This window comes from Haemaphysalis longicornis, unplaced genomic scaffold (genome assembly GCF_048455015.1).
Source record: "Haemaphysalis longicornis isolate Haplotype H1 unplaced genomic scaffold, Haemaphysalis longicornis Haplotype H1 scaffold_3, whole genome shotgun sequence".
NCBI classification, from domain to species: domain Eukaryota; kingdom Metazoa; phylum Arthropoda; class Arachnida; order Ixodida; family Ixodidae; genus Haemaphysalis; species Haemaphysalis longicornis.
The window spans coordinates 32,511,357-32,531,478 of record NW_027526335.1 but is presented as its reverse complement, the minus strand read 5'-3'; the positions used below and the strand labels follow the sequence as shown (position 1 = coordinate 32,531,478).

At 49.7% G+C, this 20,122-nt stretch overlaps 1 protein-coding gene across 1 annotated transcript in view; it reads left to right on the top strand.

Annotated features, from left to right (window-relative positions):
* Window positions 1-20,122, top strand: part of LOC144175184 (cell adhesion molecule Dscam2-like) — a 97,378-nt gene that overhangs the window by 16,662 nt on the left and 60,594 nt on the right. The window contains exons 3-9 of the mRNA XM_077704287.1: window positions 1,077-1,223; window positions 9,974-10,300; window positions 14,046-14,342; window positions 14,824-15,240; window positions 16,125-16,286; window positions 17,465-17,752; window positions 19,787-19,906. Coding sequence (XP_077560413.1) covers window positions 1,077-1,223; window positions 9,974-10,300; window positions 14,046-14,342; window positions 14,824-15,240; window positions 16,125-16,286; window positions 17,465-17,752; window positions 19,787-19,906 — 1,758 coding nt within the window. The remainder of the gene's footprint in view (window positions 1-1,076; window positions 1,224-9,973; window positions 10,301-14,045; window positions 14,343-14,823; window positions 15,241-16,124; window positions 16,287-17,464; window positions 17,753-19,786; window positions 19,907-20,122) is intronic.

Genomic DNA, 20,122 nt, shown 5'->3' with positions numbered 1-20,122 from the left:
CGTAAGTCACGCCAGTTGCGTAACTACCTTCTGTTACATACGAAAGATGTGTACATATTTTTCTTCGCATGTTTTTCTAATAAGAGGCCTAAATTCACGAATGCCCCTCCAGAAGACAGATCCAGAGAGATAACCCATGTTCGTTTAAGGATGGCGGCTTGTCCTGAACGCAACTGACGGGAGAAAAGGTTCAACCGTAGGGTGGTACACATGACACACCCAGCGAAGTTCAAGGTGGAACCAAATATCCTTTATACTCTGATAGCCCAAAAATTATCAGGCGTTTTCGTCCTTGCAGTGAGTGCAGAATGATAAAAGATAATATACAGGGTTTATTACAGGCGTGGTGGCGTTTTTTGTCTCCCTGGCACTATGTCGTTAGAATACATTGATGTGCCAAAAAAACTGTGGTTGATTCCTCTGTCATAGGAATGAGTAAAACACGAAAGTGAAATGTGCAGCGAAATCTGCACCCGAGCATGATTTGCGGTCGGCGGCTGTCTTGTGGGTATCCTTGGCGAGCGACGTCCTGCTGGCGGGTCACTTTGGCAAAGGTGTACTGGCGTCATTTATGACGTCAGTGAAATCTTGGAGTATCGCGGCATAAAATACTTTCGTGTTAAAATATAAAAACGGAAAACAAACACCCTAAGTATAACGTACTCTTTGGTACTAAAGTTGCTTCCCCGTAAGAAGACGCTGTGTGCAGGGGTGCACCCTTTACAGGCCGCTTGCCTCGTTTACTGGCGTCACTTCCGTGACGGATATGACGTCAGCGAAATCTACGTGTATCCAGGAATAAAACACTTTCGTGTTAAAATGAACTCGTCCTTTCCTATTTGAGTGTAACCGTGGAGGGGGACTTTTACTGCAAGACCTTTACTCCTTCATATTTAGCGCTGAAGTTTAGTCGTTTGGTCGTTTAGTCGCCGTCTGCGCCGCAGGCGACTAACCGAGGTACTACAGGACATTTTGTAAAGACTGCGGCGATCTTCCAACTTGTTTCTCCTTTTGTTGCAGCTTAGCGATGTGAAGAGATTGGTGTACATGTTCTTCTTCTGTCCACCGTGGCGCAGGCAAGTACGCCTTGTACCCTAGCGGTGAGCTGTACATCCACGACGTGGACGAGAGGGACGCCGAGAGGTCCTACCGTTGCCAGGTCCTCGACTACACCACCAACGCTACCAAGGCCAACACACGACCCGCCAGAATCATCCTGCAAGGTGACAGTTCCGCTCGCCCCCAATCTAAGGCAATCGCATAGTTCAACTTCACCCCAATGCACTGCGTTGACCAATCTATTGCGTTAAAGAAACAAAGTCGGCGGATGACAGTAATGTGCATATTATGTGACTCAACAATGGATTTGCGCTTTGGCACTGCACGACGGCATTCTTGCATTGCCTGGCACCACGACGCAGACCAAACTTTGGTGTCAAATGGTATGCTCGACATCATTTGTAAAATTTTTATTCTTTATTGCGAGTATTTGCCATTGGAATGCACTGCGGCGAAGCTAAACTATAGGATTGTCTTAAAATGCACTTCGAACGCGATATTTTCTGCTTTGTTCCTGCCTTCCCTTAATAAAACGACGACGATGGATTGCGTAACCTTGGACTAGTACTTTAAGGTTGGGAGAGAGCTCTGATAAAACTGAGACGGAGTCCAGCCTGCCAATGGTAGGTTGAGTTTCAAACGTGAAAAAAATAATCAATCATCTATCAGTCAGTGAATATATATTAAGCGAGCTAGTGTTAATTTATCAGTCAATCAGCTAAATTTTAAACTGTTGCAGAGAGTGCGGATTCCGGAATCAGACACAACCAATTACACGCGATGTCGTTCAGACTCGGGTACGCAGGTGAAATATTGTGAGAAAACACAAATCAAATTAAGCCAGCTTCAACTAAAGCGTTACAGACTTCCTTTTCATGGTGGCGCCATCTAACTGGTGTCGGCATTAAGATCTGTGTTTGTAACTTCGTATACGTGCAGGTGCTAAGTAACTCGGGGGACGAATTGCAAAGCATGATTTCCGCACTAGACAAACAGAGTAGAACCGTGGGCCTGCAAATTAATATGCAGAAAACCAAAGTAATGATTAATAACCTCGGGACAGCACAGCGGTTTGAGATAGGTGGCGAGGCAGTGGAAGTGGTAAGTGAATATATCTACTTAGGCCAAGTTGTGACCCCGGATCCCAACCATGAGGCAGAGATAATTAGAAGAATAAGAATGGGGTGGAGTGCATACGGCAAACAGTCTCAGATAATGAATGACAGCCTACCATTGTGCCTGAAGAAGAAAGTGTATGACAGCTGCATCTTACCGGTACTCACCTACGGGGCAGAAACTTGGGGGCTCACTAAGACGGTTCAACTTAAATTGGCAACGACTCAGCGGGCAATGTAACGGAAGATGATAGGTGATAGGTGTAACATTAAGGGACAAGAATAGAGCGGAGTGGGTCAGGGAACAAACGCGTGTTAAGGACATATTAGTAGAAATTAAAAAGGAGAAATGGACGTGGGCATGGCATGTAATGCGAGGGCAAGATAACCGTTGGTCATTAAGGGTAACAGAGTGGATCCCTAGAGAAGGCAAGCGTTGCAGGGTGCGGCAGAAAGTTAGATGGCAGATGAGATCAAGTAGTTTACGGGGATAAATTTGTCGCAATTAGCCCAGGACCGGGGTAATTGGAGATTAATGGGAGAGGCCTTTGCCCTGCAGTGGGCGTAGATAGGCTGGTGATAATGATGCTGCTGCTGCTGATGATGATGGTGGTGGTGGTGGTGGTGGGTGGTGGTGTAATGCTGATGATGATGATACGTGCAGATATGGCCTGTGAGTGCAATTGGCTTGGGTCGGTTGACGATAGTATGCGCACGTTTCTGCTTGTACGTGGCTGTTTTCTTAATTGTCAACATAAAAAAACGTCTGAAGTTTAGACGGTTGTATTAACTTCAGCAAAACTGAGAATTGGGCTAATTTGTATGTGTCTATAACTGGCAACATCGCGTAGGGACTGAAGTAATGTAGACGAGGAGGGATACCATTTATGCGCGCTGTTGTAAACTGGCTACGCGTTAGCTTGTAGCCCCAAATTATTTTCGAAGCGCTTAAGAATTTTCACGTTTTCTTAACCGTGAAAGGGTTCTCTGCCTTCTACAGCTGGAGAATTCATGCACGGACGCTGGAAGCTCTATCCCAGGCGTCCAAACGGTGCCCGTCTCTAACCATTCGGGGAGCATCATAATCATAATGTATAAGATCCCAAGTGTGGAGTATAAGCATGTAACAATAAGGCAACAATTTTGTTCGATGATGTTATCGAGTGAGAAAAGTTGTGGTGGTCTTACTTTAGAAGTTATCAGGCTAATCAATAAATTGAGACACGTGTGGAATATTATTGTTTTGCACGCAACCTGCATTGTACACGCTAGCTTACACACGATAACGGTATAGGGAATTTAGGCGGCCAGGTCTCGCGATGGTTGGTCAAAACTCAGTGCCGGGAACTGGGTTGATTCCTTTAGCCGCGAGCTGCAAAACAAAGCTATTAGTATAGGATTACTTTTACTGTCAATACGTTGACCAAACCTCCACGTGAAGTACAACCGTGCAACCATGCGCCAACTGCTTAATTAGTATTTAAAGGTGGACTAACCATACTTTGTTTTACAGATTCGACGGCCTTCAAAACTTTGATGCCCGAAGAATAATCCGAAGTGATCAACAGCATCGGCTGTCACGGAATGTTTCCGGCTATCCCGTCGTCTGTCGCGAGCGCCCCCCCCCCTTACCCCACCTCCCCCCCCCCCACTGCCCCTTACCCCGAACATATGCGGGCGGAGAAGCTCACACCGCGACACATTTCAAAAATTGTTGGAACTGGTAGCCGCAACAGTTTGGAGGGTCACCCAGAATTTTTTTGAAGGTGGGGGAAGGGGTCTCCATTACCCACAATCTTTCTTCATAAAAATAGTTTCTACTTTCCAGAAACTTTTTTGGGTATTGATTCCAGTCGATTCACTAATCATTGTGTAAACCTTTCACAGTCCAGTCGTGAGAAACATACTTGTAAACGGAATTAGCATGCTGTAGTCTCAAATACAGAGCGTTCATTTTATTTCATTTTTCTTTCTTTATTCCTTTCTTTTAGCCATTGGCCCTTGTTTTTGGCCATTATATGTGGATGCTTCCATCCAGCCTCATTTTTTTATTTTTTACGGCGGAGCTGTTTGGGTTACCTCCTCCATTTTTTTTTTTTTTTTGCGCTCGTAGACCAAAAAAAGACCCTCGCCTCCTCCTCACTTCGGTTCACCCTCTCTCTTAGGCCACCTGTTTGCCTTCGACACTTCGTAATTTGATACAATTTGCGCCTATTTCCACTAGAAAAAACTGGCGCAGCTTGCACAAGTGGTGCAAGACTGGAGAAACAGCAGGGCTGGCGGCCCCTCTCCCTTCGTCGGAGACCTGGCTGTTGCACCTGAAATGGATTTGCCAACTTGGGGCTGAGATTTCTCCGTGACTGGCCGGCCCGGGTTGTTTTGTCCGCAAGCTTTCACATTCGCAAAGTGGACCGCCTGAGCACGTGCGAGAACCGGCGGCAACCGACATCGCGGACTCGGCGTGAACTGGCGAAGAGAAGAGCGCATGAGAGATACCGCCACGAACGCTAAGTAGTGTTCTCGAAGGCGAAGTTGGACGATGCCGGGCGCTCGTCACGAAGCGCGCGCTCAGCTACGCTTGGTTTTTTTTTTTTTTTTCTTGCTTTTTGCGAGCACCTCACGTGGGGCAAGCCCTCGCGCAAGCCTGGACGACGCCGGGCGCTCCTCGCGAGACGCACGCTCACGTGCGCTCGGTATTTTCTTGGCATTTTTTTTTCTGTTCATGGACGGCGCAACCAAAAGCTTAAACAGCTCTGCTGTTAAAATGCCTTCCCAGCAATGCTCTCGGGTTTAGAAGTGAAGCCGATTTTGAAAAAGCTCAGTGTAAGCTTGGTTTTTCTAAGCTGGCTTTCCCACACATCATGAGTTGCGTAGAGAAGCCTAGCCACAGTCTCTCTCTCTCTCAACGCATCCCCGGCGCGACGGCGCGGTTTGATCACGAGTTCGTGACCAAGCAATAACCCACAAACGTCTCCGCTGGTCACCCGCCTTCGAAAAGTGGAATGTCGTTGTTGTTGTTTTTTTTTAATTGTCGCCCAGGACTGCAAGCAAATTACCTGCATTTTGCAAAGCTATTTGTTGCTAGTGTGAACGTTCTTTAGTATTCAACAAGTGTCTTTTCTGGCCTAGATGCACAGGAATCTTCTCTGACAGGTTCCTAGGTCATGTGACTCCTTTTGTTAATAAGCCTGTTTTTATTCTATTGACATCGCCCAGAGTGCGGGATCCAGAATAAGAAAACTGGGGTTGATTCCTCTGTCACAGGAATCGGTAAACCACGAAAGTAAAATGTGCAGCGAAATCTGCAGCTGAGCATGTTTTGCGGGACGGTGGCTGTCTTGTGGATGTGCTTGGCGAGCGAGGCGGGTCGCTTCGGCAAAGGTGTACTGGCGTGATTTCTGTGACGGATATGACGTCCGTGAAATCTTGGGGTATCGCGGCATAAAAAACTTTTGCGTTAAGATATAAAACCCGAAAACGAAGTACCCTAAGCATAACGTACTCTTTAGTACAAAAGGTTGCTTGCCCGCAAGAAGACGCCGTGTGCAGGGGTGCACCCTTTACAAGCCGCTTGCTTCGTTGTACTGGCATCACTTCCGTGACGGTTATGACGTCAGCGAAATATTCGCGTATCCGGCAATGAAACACTTTCGTGTTAAAACAAATCGCACTACATAAAGCTTGTAAACGGTTAGGCAGGTGATGTCCTATTAGCCAAATATTTTGAGAAAGTTCAAGCAACAATAAGCTCATGCACTTATAAAGCGCCGTTCATACACTTAGAAATAACAAATACCATAGGGCATTGATCCCTGCGTTTCTCGGCAGTCCCGCATCAATCTTCCGAACGACGACGCATGCTGGATATATTTATTCGCGTAAATAAAAGACGCCCAGAGCGCTTCCAAAGGAATATCCCAGGGAAAGCGAAGGCTCACGTCGGTGTATAGCGTCTCGAAGGAGTCGAGGTTTCCACGTTGGCAGCCACCGAGCCAGCAGCTCAAGGTGATGAGGGGTTCGTCGAAGCGGGGGCGCCCGAGAGGCGACGCCGTTCTCCGTGGTCACCGATGCCGACTGAAGAATTGCAGGAGCGGTCCACATGATGGCACGTTGCGCTGCGTGATGTACGACCGTTCCCGGACGCCTCGGTGTCGGCAGGAACCTAAAAAGTATATTCGTAAATGGCAGGGAAAGAGAGAGCGATCTCCCGAACATCGACCGTCACTTCGACCGGGCCGAGAGACGCCGCGCTTTTTCGGTCGCCCGTCCAACAGCGTCGCTCGTCGCCCCTGGCCACCACCCGCCAGCTCTGGCTCATTCGGCCGCAAACGTTTCCGGGTACCCGATCACGCTTCCCTTCGTAACGCCTTCGTCGGTTGCCTCGCGCCCTATTTTGGACGCTGGAAATGATCGAAATCGCTGGCACCAGCGCCCCCCTCTTGCTCGGGACCTTTCGCCTCCCTCTTTCCCGGTTCGTCGCGGCTAAATCGTTTCAAGTTCGTCGCGCTTCACAACTCTCCCTTTTTCGCCCCGCTACCGCAGCCGCAGTTCCGCGCTACGGATGACGCTGCGCTGGCACAAAAACAGGAAGGCATGACGAGGAGCCGGAATTGAACGAATCGAGCGACAGACAACGACATCTCTTGCAGCAGCTTCCCTCCCCCTAGCACTCCATTCTTCACCTTTTTTTTCTCACGCCCTCGGTGCGAAACGCGAGCGTTGTGCGGTTCGCTGCCCGGTGCGGCGGAAAACACGCGCGACGACCCCTGAAACGTCGTTTCCTCTTTTTTTTTCCTCCGCACACTTCCGCTTTTCTTCCTCGCTTCCCAAAGCCGCTTTCCCGAATCAGCAGAGCGAGCGGATGGTCACCACTCTTGGTGCCCAACTCGGTCGCTAACTCCAGCTCACACACTCCGCTTCCCTTTGTCTTTGTCTCTTTATCCGATCGTTTCCGGTTTTCGATTGATGTAATCGGGGCGTAACTTCAAACCGATCCCTCCATCCCGCCCTTCCTTCCTTCCTCCCTTTCTATACCTATATGAACTCTTTTTTCACTCCTTTTTTTTCCCTGGTTTAGCCACCTCTCCGTAGATCCCTTTTTTTTCTTTGCACATGGCTTCCATCTTTGCGACGTTTTTGTTCCCGCTGGCTGCGCGCGGATACGTACAAACGCGCGACGCCAGACCCTCCGTCAGAACCCGGGGCAAAACCAAACGACGCGCGGACCACTCGTTTCATCGGATTATCGAGCGAGATAAAATTGCGCCGTAATGAGAGAGCCCGAGAACGGGCGCCGTGGTCGCTGGCTTTCATCCCTCTCCCTCTCGTAACGTAGTCCGCCGGCATCCTCTTCCCGGCTCGACCCCTTGAATGACGTCGACCCCGTGCACCGATGCCTACACTTAGCTTCACTGCCAAGCGTCTGGTCGATTTAAAATGCGGCATTCTGACCAGACGAGTCCGAAAAGCGTCACCGACAGACGCGCTAGAGAGTCAATCGTTCTGCGAGGAAAATATCACATCAGCAAAAAGGAAGTGGGCTTCCTTACTGTCTGGATGCTGGCGAAGGTCTTCCTTTCCGGCTGCTTGCTGTAGAGCGGATGTTGCAAGCGCAGCAACTATTCCTCGCCCTCTTTTGTTTTTACTTCCGTCCTCTGCGGCATACGTCTCGTCTGCATTTCGTCATGAAAGGCCAGCGCGAGCAGCTATTTTTCTGCGGCCATCGTTCCCCCAATACGTTCGTTAATTAGTCGTCGGGCTGCTCGCAGCGTGTTCGGTCATATCACCTCTTGTAATCAAATTATTTCCCCAATTCGTGTTGGTGATCCCTTTGTGAGCACCCCGCATTTTTCTGCTGCTTGTGTTTGTGCGTGCGTGAGAGGCAGCGCTTGTGACTCTGAGAAAGAACAATGCATTCATACAGCTTGAGTTTTCGGGCTTGAACGATAATGGGGCTATTCAGGCCTCAGCGATAAGAATCGGGAAGCGCTTTCAGGAAGCATACGGCGAGTGCTTGACGGCTCTTCCTTGCGACCGAAAAGGAGGAAGGGTGTTTTGTTTCCGGTGCTTCGTGGAAGTCATTTTGCTGAAGGTTTATTCCCCTCCCGCTGAACATAAAAGCACAGCGGTGAACGAGTTCCCGGCCTCTGTATTACGGAAGAGTTGGGCGTGTACACGCAGGGAGTTCTAGGCAGGCGCCATTTTCTTTCATCTCTATGCTTAAATTCTCTCGTTTTACGCGAACTGCGCGTGCAACGCTGCTTTAACGCGTCCATTCACTCTTCTCCTGAGCCTTTATTTTACCGCGTTTTACCTCTTAGTCAAGGAAAACTCCCTGCCAACATGGCCATCATCCATATTACCTTTACAAGTTGCTTTTATTTTTCTCCGTTCGTCTTTGGTGCTGCATAATAAGAGAGGAGTGAGAAAAAGAGAAATAAAAATGGCGAGGAGGAGCAAATTAGGAAAGGGAGGAACTACGGAGCAATTATAGCGTTTGAGGAGAGATTAATGAGAAAGCCTGTTGCAGGATTCGAGACAGTGTCTTAGAGTACCTGTTTTCGTGTGTTAAATGTAATGCTTCTCCGGCTTATTAAAAGGTAGCACAACTTAGCTCCACGCTTTTTTGTTCCTCAACCACCACAAAATGTCTGGTTATGTGGTTTTAGCTTATTAACTTTTCTATACATAGCTAATACCTTCATGGAGCGCTAAAATAAAGTTTGTACGGCGTGTCGAGCGCAGGACAGGCAAACCCTTGAAACAGCCCGGTGCAAATCCAGGCTTAACTTTGTTTCTTTACCGCGTGCGTATACCGAAGCAGCCCACGTGTCGGCAACTAAAGCATTGCTACGTGGGTCGACATTACGAGGTCATTGTTAGTGTGCGCACATTAGGTAGAAATTGCAGTTGGAATTTTTTTGCGCTTGCAACTTGCCGCTGTCGCCACTAGGCGGTATTGGTGCTCTCAATTGACGAGCGTGTGCTGACTGTCTAGTTTTACATGCCTAATAAAATTTGTATGTTTTCAAGCTTTTGTAAATATAATACTTCTTCCCCAATGCGTATTATGATGCAGGGCCAGGCAGTCGCTATTCGGCATGCAGCCGCTATATATGGGTACACGCTAGAGAAAAAATGTGCCAAGACTAAATTGCTGTGGGTGTGGTCATCAAACTCTCTTCTTTTCTTCTCATTTTTTTTGCGTAATCATGGCTAAAACAAATGGTGATATCTTGAAAGACAAGTAGACGGATGCTCACCGGGGCATGACGGCTGCTCTTTCGCAGGAGCGCCACCATTCCCAAATTCCCCGGCGGAGATTTTCCACACCTTTCTTCCTAACCGAAGCTGTCGCACATGCTACACGCGGCATCATTTCGCTCCTCGCTGACCCTCATTAACAATCGCGAGCCCCGCCAATCAGCCCTTCACAATTCTTCCGTACAATACAACGTGACCGGATCCAGGCACCATAAGCTTTACTTTGTTTCTCTTTTTCCTGCCCTAATCCCCAACAATGACGATAACAGACTGTTCATCAGTACTGTGATGTCGATGACGATGATGGTGGTGGGGGTGGTTGAGAAGGAGGAGGAGAATATCCCCAACAAGGGCCTTCGCCCACCTTCTCAATAAAGTCATTCATTCATTCATTCATTCATTCATTAATTCATTCATTCATTCATTCATTCATTCATTCATTCATTCATTCATTCATTCCTTATCTCTCCACTTTCTTTACCTTTTTGGCGCTAGGTGACAGCGCGTGTTTAACATTCCCGGCGTTGCGTGCGCAGGACCTCGCAAATCCGAGGCCCCCCGCGTCACCTCGTGGGTGAAGGAGGTGACGGCGGAAGAGGGCCATCCCACGTCGCTCAGCTGCGCGGCCCGAGGGGCGCCCCTGCCCGCCTACCACTGGTTCCGGCAGAGCGGGGCCGAGATGAGGCCCGTGTTCCCCGGCCCCGCGTCCCGCGGCCCGTCGTCGTCGGCTCACGGCCCGTCTTCCTCGTCACGCGGAACGCTGTCGCTGGGGCCCGTACGTGCACACGACGCGGGCCGCTACGTGTGCCTCGTCAACAACACCTACGGAGAGGACAGGGTCTACGTCACGCTCAACGTCAGGGGCAAGTATCGCGCGCCACCGCGGCCCTGCGCTAGGTCAACAATTTTTGTAGCGTGGGCTACACTGGCCAAGGTTTAGCAGTTTCGCGTGGCTCCTGGAGAGCCGTGCTACGCATGCGCGAGGAGCAGTGATGTCACACAGCGCACGGAACGTTGCTCGCTGCCCGGTGTCTCTCACGCACCCCACGCGCCCAGCGTCTTCGCCGACCTTTCCGCACGTGGCGGCCCAGTCCACTTGATGATCATGCGAGGGGGGTGGCCGGGTGTGCACCCGATGGTTGGTGCGTCGCAGCAACACCGGCGTGCGCCTATGGGACCAGCTTAGCTCCGGGGCGATTGGTGACGCTGCGCTGGAGCCGTTTGATAAATATACATGTGTCACATAATGCGTACACCGCGTGTGTGTCATTGAAGCAGCATTAATCATGATAATCAAGCTAATCCTAGACAACCAGGAAAGCTAAGCTTAGCTCACGCTACTTTTATCCTGACATAGCTAAGCTAAGCCACTGCTAATATTTTTTAACGCTGCCACCATCTGCAAAACAGGTGTGTATAGTGATCACGGGCTGACTGGATAGCAAGGGGAAACAAAAATTCGTTATTTAGCTGCCTCTCATCTATTTCTGGTGTGTACAGTCATGAACAAACGAAACACGATCACGAAAATATGAACCAGAACACACAAATGCGCAATTTCTTTGTGTTGATGCGTGGCTTAATTACAGTATCAAAGTTGGGAAATCTGGATTTCCGGATATACTAATTGCACGCCGCCATTGGTCTTCCGCGAACTGCATTTCTCAATTTTACTTAATCTGATTTATGTTTCCGTGTTCGCATTTCATTTGTCCATGACTGTGCATACCACTGCTCTCCTATCAATGAAAGGGAAACGTAACTGCCCTCGTGTGTCTAATGTGGGTAATAATGTGGGAATAAAAAAGGTTGGATATTAAGGAAAGCTTCATTGAGACTCGTCTCATTCGAAACAAACAGCCCACTAAAGAATCTAAAATATGGTTATGGTACTGAGGCAGACAATTTCAGAAAAAGTGACCCATCAGTAAGGATGTGCACTTTATTGATTGGTTCTTATTATTAAACTTAAATGAATGTTGAAAACAGCGCTTTGCCTACGGGCCTGAATATAGTCGCGAAAGATACCGGCCGAAACGGTGACGGTGTCAGCCGTGGCTACGTCAGCCCTGGCTCACCTGCGAAAGCTGTGAAACTTGGGGCTGTGTTTTTCTCGATTGTATTCCACATCACTACTGGAACGGAAACCGAGATACTTGGTTTTGGTACGCAATTAATGTGATTAGAAAACCTTGGCACTTCAAAAACTTTAAATATAGTAGAATCTCCATCAGCGGAAATTGAATAAACGGAATTGCCGGTTAAACGGAACAGTAGCCTGTAAGTTGGTTGGTTTTGCATTCAGATAACGTAAAAAAACTTGAGGTCATCAGAACTAAAATTTTAGCGTCTCCGTGTAAACGGAACCGAAAACAGAACTTTTGGTCATACTCATTGCCATGAGCGTAAGCTTTTTTCGATTCCGGCTGTTTCATTTTTTTTTAGCCTTGTTGACCTCGTAAGCCTCGTCTCGTTAGTAGTCAGCCGTGTTAGCGCGACGAATGCAGCATCGCAGTTCTTGTTCTCGTCGTTCGGTCTCGAATCAAGTCGCCGAGGTTACAGGGCTTAGCTCCTGCCGCTCCTGGTGCTGTCTTTCTCCACTACCACGTTGCCGTCTCCTAAATTCGATAGCTCGTCAGCACTCGCGAAGTTGAGGCCTCTAGACTCAGTTGTTGCAATGGCAGGCACAAGCGTGCCAACCATGCGCTTACATCCGAAAAGAAGATGGACATCATTCTTGAATTCGAAAGCGGCTCTTACACTAAGACAGCGCTCATGACGAAGCACGGTGTCCCGAAAAGTAGCTTAACGAAGGTCCTGCACGACAAGGAGATGCCACGGGATGCCTTCAAAACGTCGCCATTGTGGCACCAAAGGAAGCGTCTGCGATGAAGAGGTGGACGAGGAGGATGAGCTAAGGTGAACCTGAAGAGATTGCTACCGCAGAACATACCATACTTCAAGGGGCACAGTCATCTGTGCAGTATCTAAAAGATTTTTTTTTCAGAAGGCACGAGGATCTGAAACGTAGTCCAGAGCTTAAGCGCCATGGAAAAACTATCCTGAAGATGCAGTTGCAAGTACTCAAAAATAATTGGCGCAATTTTTAGGGCATCGTGACTAATTGTTGCCAAATAAATTTTGTAAATGCTGCGTCTAAACCTCTTGCTTTCTGAAAAACTATCAGCTACATTCACCTTCTAGTGCTCACAGATCCATGAAATGGTACTAAGAGTGTGTACGCACATGAATTTGTACTTTTGCACATCTCTCTCAGTAAACTGAACTCCTGTTAAATGGAAATAATTGTTTCGGTCCCTTGAAGTTCCGTTTATCGAGAGTCTAGTACTCTACTTGCGGAAAAGTTCGGCTTCACTGCAGGGCGATAAGTATCAAGGTGGAGCTCCGTTTGTTGCCCCAAAGCGCCCTTTATTGGAGCTGCGCAGGGGTCCGAAACCTGCGGCCTGGGGGCAGTATTAATGCGGCCCCCGGCTCGATGTCAGAACCGCCACCCCCTACCCTTGTCATTGGTAACTTTTTCTAACTGTTTTTTTTTTTTCTCGTAACATCTGTGTGATACGCAACCCTGTGACATGCGTGATGATGATAAACATGGTTTCTATTCCAGCTTTATGCATTGCTGTTGATTCGCCGAATTTTTTCTCTTTCCTCGTGAAGCCCCCCTCCCCGATTCCCGATTTGCCATCCACACCCCGCCGTGTTGGCTTCATGCAACGCGGTCCTCCGCCTCAAAAGTTTGCCGACCCCTAGAATAGCGCATTAAATATTTTATTCTTGAGAAACACCTGTTCTGACACACAGACACCCTAGGAAGCTTGTATGGTTCAGCTTCAGCGTAATTCAATCAACTGGCGAATCATTGCAGCCAACAAGGACATTTCGGTGATTGGCGATGACGAGCACACCATTTGGCGCGAAAGTGATCCCTGATATGGCACTGCGCAATGCAGAACGTCATGCTTGCATTGCGTGATTCCACAACGCCGGTGCCATTTTTAAGTTGAATGGTATGCTCGACATCGTCATTCGCCGAAATATCATTTTTGGCTGCTTGTACTGGCCAGTCGAGGGGATTGCGGTGAAGCTGAACCCCTGAAATTGCCTTAGCGGGAACAAACTGACGTGCGCGATGCACCGCAACCATTCTTCTGTTAGATTTGGAAGTCCCTCGAATGTTCCTACAAATCAAATAGTCTGCAAGAAGCTCTGACAATGGTGTAAGTTTCTGCAAAGGAAGGAGTTATTGATTTATTCGCTCTCACGCTTCAAATTGTTAGCCTCCCGGTTAGCCCAGGTGTTATAGCGACACCTCTAGATGCGCGGTGATTCGAGGTTCAATCCCGGATCTAACACGACTTTATTCGGCGGAAAAGTGTTGTGAGGAAGGTGAGTAACTTTCTTTTGCAGCTATTCAGCTGGGTTTCGGGTGGATAATAATTTTGAGCATTGCTTTTCCACTTAAAAAGTTGCGAGGGTAAACTATTCACTCCTTAAAAATTGTCTTACCTCGCCCAAGAAAAGCTGACACAACCCTTCTACAACTGCTTGCCTCGTGCACACGATAGAGATGTGCCCCATCGGACGCAGGTGCCTCCCTGGTCAGCGTGCAGCCTAGGTTCCAGCGCGTTCCCCTGGGTGCCTCGGTCACGCTGACATGCAACGCGACCGGCGGGAATGGCGGCGGCGGCGGTGTCCTGGCCCGCGAGCTGCGCTGGTACCGCAACCTGGCGCCCGTGCAACCGTCGGCCGTGGACCGGGTGCGGCTGCTGGGCCCCGCGGTGCTGCAGCTGGGGTCCGTCAAGGACGGCCAGGAGGGCGTCTACCAGTGCCTGCTGGACGGCACCAAGGAGTCCGCCCAAGCCGCGGCATTTGTCTTGCTCATGGGTACGTGGGCACCGTACAACGTTCGCCCCTCTTTACTTCTACATACCCAGGATAACTTTTTCTTGTTTCGGTATTCACCTGCTGCACTGTGGTACAAAATCATGACAAAACCTGTCCTGTAACATTAAATGAAATTGTAGGAATGCCTTGGATCACTGCTATTTACCTTTCAACGCCACTGCAGTAGATCGTTGTGGTAGATTTTCAAGAAATTTAGCAAAACACGCGGGTGCTATTACTGCCCCACGTCTAAAGTTTTCTCTAGGTCTCTATTTATTCCTTTATTACACGCGTATGGTTGATGTAAAGGGCGTCCCTAATGGCGATTTAATTGCGTGCGCAGATGCAGACATGATCGATTACAGTAACGCCAAGATAATTTTATGGCGCCGCGATCGTCACACATTTTCGCGCGTCCTTGTGGCAATATCTTGAGCCACTACGGGCCGCACTGTGTGAGAAGAGAATTCGGGACGTGCAGTGACCAAACCCGAGCTGACGGTGACATTTGGCGAGCAGAACACGTACCCTGGCAGCTTCGTGTCGCTCAAGTGCGCGGCCCGGGGCCACCCGATGCCGCGGGTGACGTGGACCGTAGACGGCGGGCCCGTGCCTTCGTCGCGGCGCGTGCTGCGGGGCGACTTCGTCACCGAGGACCACGTGGTGCACAGCTTCGTCAACCTGACGACGGCCAACGTGACGCATGGCGGCGAGTACTCCTGCCAGGCCGAGAACGAGGCGGGCCGCGTCGCCCACTCGGCCTGGCTGAACGTGCTCGGACCGCCGACGCCGCTCCCGCCGCGCAACCTGACTGTGCTGTCCGGAGAGACGCTGGGCCTAGCGTGCCCCGTCAAGGGCCACCCCTTCGCTTCCTTCCTCTGGTACAAGGGCGCCTTCGGTGAGTGGTTGCTCCCCTACTCCCGCAGAAGACGTGCTGCGAAGCTATCCAGAAAGCGAGCTCGGACTCGTAAGATAAAAAAAACCTTTGTTTTGATTGATTGATTGATTGATTGATTGATTGATTGATTGATTGATTGATTGATTGATTGATTGATTGATTGATTGATTGATTGATTGATTGATTGGAGTGAGTGAGTGAGTGAGTGAGTGAGTGAGTGAGTGAGTGAGTGAGTGAGTGAGTGAGTGAGTGAGTGAGTGAGTGAGTGAGTGAGTGAGTGAGTGTTGGGTAGGGTATAGTAGGGTAGGGTGGGGTAGGGTAGGGTCGGCTAGGGTAGAGTAGGGTATGGTTGTGTGGGTTGGCCTGGGTGGGTTGGCTTGGTGCGCGAGAGATCACATGAGTGTTAAGGCTAAAAACAAAGTTACGAGCTACGAACGCGAAATAAATGTGGTGAGGTCATTTAACTAGTAAATCTTCAATCATAAACCCCACATTTTTCAATACTAGAACTGCAAGTGGTTATGCAGCTGACGTGTTGTGGGATTATAACTTTGTTCAACGATACACCAAAGGTGAACTTACGCACATCTGCGCATGGCGTAGTATTGCATGTTTAGAGAGAGCGAGGAAACTTTGTTATAAAACCGCCAGCTAAGCAAACGTCCCTGCGTCAGTGCTCATGGTTGCGGTGCATAACTGGGGAAATGCTGTGTTCTCCGCTAGGCGGCACAATTTTTCTTGTGGGTAGTGGACTGGATCAGTTAAAACGGCTTCCCGCGGCGAGGGTGTGGAATTCGTCTTAGCGACCCTTGTGTGAGACCCCAACTCTCCAAGCGTGCACTGTCGTGCGCTGAGTGCGCTCTTTCATGCACTTGGTGTTTCAGCCAACCGTACCTTGGTTGACGGCCAACGCTACCGGATGAACAGCCATGGACGCCTTACCATTCACGATGTTGACCGCAAGACGGACGACGGCGTTGTGGTTTGCTCAGCTACCAGTGTCGACGGCCGCACAGCGGAGGCGCAGATCCACCTCCACGTTGCCGGTAACGGGACGCCTTGCAGCTATTTCCGATCAAACCTTAAACGCTTTAAATGTGCCCTTAACGCTATTTGAACACGCTCAATAAACTCGCACAATCGTAATGTAATGGGCTCAGCGACATCTGAGCTTTGTTGAACGACATCTGAAAAAAAAAATGGAGACTTTTATGCCCACATATAGCAGTCCCTTAAAGGAGTACTGACACGAAATTTCAAAGCTGAGATAACTATGTAAAACGCTTCCTTTTTATCAGGAGATATCTCCCAGCAAGTTTCAACAGCAACCGTTCAGCGAAACATATTTAAAATCCATTTTAATCTTCGCCCGCACGAGAAAGCCCAGAGCGGGCCGACGTGACATCATCTGCTACGTGCCCCAAACTGCCGACGTCGGGGCTCCCGTGACGAAGCCGACGCGCTGGCTGTGGTTGGCGCGCGCTGCTCGGGCGTGTATACACGTCATGGTTTTGGGACTGACATCATGCTGCCCGAGCCTGTGCGGACGGCGAAAACCTCGGCCGGTCTGGGCGCGCGCGTGCGCTCGCTCGCGCGCGCTTCCAGAGAGGCAGCGATACGGCAAGAATGGTGACGTCATGTTATACATGCTGTCATGGCGGCCGCTCGGCGTTTTTCAGTCGAAACCGAAACTGGCACGAATAAACGGCGCCGTAAATGAATGTTTACGCTGCGCTCGACCGTCTAATCTGTCATTCTATGATTAGTGGGCTGGTAGGCACGCATAGCAGCGAAAAAAACGTAACATAAAAATTTCGTGTCAGTACTCCTTTAACACCGGGAAGGCTTCTGCGTGGAAGCCCCGCAAAGAAATTCACGAATCCCACGCATCGGTTGGAAGGGACATCGAGCGAAGCTTCAATCGCTTACCCTTTCTACTTGGTCCCTCACTAAATGTTTTTAAAAAATTTCTCTTCGTCGACGAGCGAGACGCCCTGTTCTCGCAAGGCCACGAGATGCTTCCGTCGGCGCCGCCAATCGGTTAGGTCGGTGGCCTAAGCGCGGTCGGCGGCACTTCCATCAGCGCCGCGAAACCACACGAGGCGCGTGCTTGACCTTGGCTGAGCTTGAAGGTCAGAGGGACGCTGCCAGGCGTTTCCTGGGATTGTACCTGGAGTGATAAGCTCGGCTTTAAAAAGCTGCATTCTGCCCCCTCTTTGCGCAGTTCCCCCGACGATCACGCCCTTCCAGTTCCCGCCGTACGTGCGCGAGGGCGAGCGAGCGAGCGCGCACTGCTTCGTGTCCTCGGGCGACCGGCCGGTGTCCCTGTGGTGGCTCAAGGATGGCCACCCGCTCCAGCCGGGCCTGCTGGACGTGAAGCCGCAGCTGATGAACGAGTTCCTCTCCGTGCTCTACTTCGACAGCATCGCCGAGGAGCACAACGGCACCTACACCTGCGTCGCCAGCAACCCCTACGCCCGCACAAACGCCTCCGCACAACTCGTCGTGCAGGGTAAGCGAGGCACGTGATAGTGGGAACATATACGGACTGCACAACCGCAAAACTATTATCACTTCTATGGAAAATAATTTTTCATTTTTGCCGCTGTTAACACGGGAGTTTTACTCCACGGAGGCCACATTAGGGCTTTGAAGTGTTCCCTGGTGGTGGAGGGTTACGGATTTGTGGGTGCTCAGCTATGATGCAGGAATTAAACTAACAAGCGAAGGTGTTGAGTTTACCGGTAAAGCAAGGCTGCTGAGTGAAAAAATAAAAGAAAACAATGCAGGAGGCCCGGCGAAAAGATTCTCGCGAAGAAATTTGTATTTGCTCTGAGTACAGGTTGCGTAAATCGAATTGTAATATAACATCGTCGAAGTCTTTTTCTTAACTATATAACTTGTTTGCATTAGAACATCAGGTAAGTTCAGGCAGATTTTATAGCGACTGAAAAAATGTCTATAAACAAGCAATGATGCTCGCCCTAAATAAGTAATTCCACACGAAGAATTACAGATTCTTAAAATCACTGATGTAGTGTAGAGAAGCCATAAGCGTAATGGGATTTTAGAGCAAAAACAATTTTACTGCCCCCTACGCTGCTCTTCGCCCCCTTACAAAGACAGCAGGGCAATGAAAATTGCAGGAAGGAAGGAAGGATGTAGAGGGAAGGCCGGAAAGTTAACCTAGATGGAGCCTGGTTTGCTTTCCCACAATAAAAATTGTTGTACTAGGGAAACTAGGCGGGACACGCCGCTGCCCGCGTTTATACCCACATGGCCGTTCTTGAGGAGTCCCTGCGCACACCCAAGCCCATTCCTCCTACATCTAACACGGACATCGTGGTTAAATACCGCCGCGACGGACGACAGTTCCCTCCACCGCTCCCCCACCTATCCGTAGTCGCCGGCTGAAGGCAAACTCCTACACCCACGACTCTCTCTTCCCTGCCCTCTGCTTCGCAATAATTTTTCTCCCCAACCTGGCACCCTGTGCCACATGGTATGGGAGGGTCAGAGAACCGCATCTGTTACCCGCAATCCTCGTCCAACGTGCGGGCAATGGGCGGGCCAGCTCGCCAACAGCGACCTATCAGTGAAGCCAATCAGGTCGCGTTGCTGCTCTTCTCTTCCATGTGAGGTCAGCCACTCTCATTAGAAAGCAACGCACTAGAGAGTGGCTGACCACACCTAGAAGGGAAGGGGAGCAATGCGACCGGATCAACTTTATTCGGGAAGCCCTCAGCAGAAGCCTGGAACGGAGGCCTCTGAATATCGCAAGGCTCCATACACCTCATTTCTCCTCCCATATTTCAATAAATATTCCCTCTCGCTCTGTCTCGCTCTCAGTCCAGCGCGAGCATGGTGGGGACGTGTTGGGCGGCCAGCGCGCACCAGCGTTTCCCAGAAAAGAGAAGGTCCCACCGCCGGGCGGCCGCCCAATCATCAGCGCCTGAAGCTCGTCACATAAAAGTTTATTCGCTCGCGCGTTCACCCCCCCCCTCCTCTCCCCCGAAGAAAAAAAAATTAAACCGAAGACAATGCCGAAGATCTATTCAGCTCGTTAAACGAGAAGCTAGTTCACGTTGACTGTCGCGTTGCTAATGTTATCGGCATTCTTTCATATTATGTCCGAGGTGTGTTGAGCGACAAATGTTTTGAATATAATAGGGATTTGTTTATTCATTTCTGGAAAAAAATATTACAAATGCGCAACAGGATTTCGGGACAGTAGCCGATAGTACTGAGGGAATAACATAGTCCAGAAATCCCCTTGGTATGTCTCGAGTATAGCAATCAGCAGGTGCACAGAGGGAGTAATAATGTTAAAACAATGCACTGAAGATATTTTTATAGACTCGAATGCTCCCGTTGACTTAATTGATGTCGTGGTGTGGACGATCAGATCAACTTGGTGTCATTCTGTTTGATACAAATTGCTTCGTCTTTCTCAAACATTTGTGAGAATCGCATGACATTGATTGGAGGATCGACGTGGATAGCTTCATTTTCGCTTGTTTTATTTTTCATGCCGCTGCTCGTGCAGTTGCTCCCAAGTGGGTGTTCACGCCTTCAAGCACCAACGCCCTCAAGGGGAGCACCATGCGGTTCGACTGCCAGGCGGACGGCTTCCCAACGCCAGTGATTCGCTGGAAGATGGCCACAGGTACCAGAAACGCGCTCCCTGCCCTTGGGCCGCGCTCGTATACCGGCCTCAAGCTAGAGCATACATGAGCCAGGAAGGATGCGAATGATCCTGGTTTACGATGACAGTGTACCGGTTCATGTGTAGAAATAATGCCTTTTGAGGAGGTAACGGCCTCAGACCTCTGCCAGCGTTTCGACCAGGGGACTGGGGATTTGTTTTTCGCGCGCGTTGAAA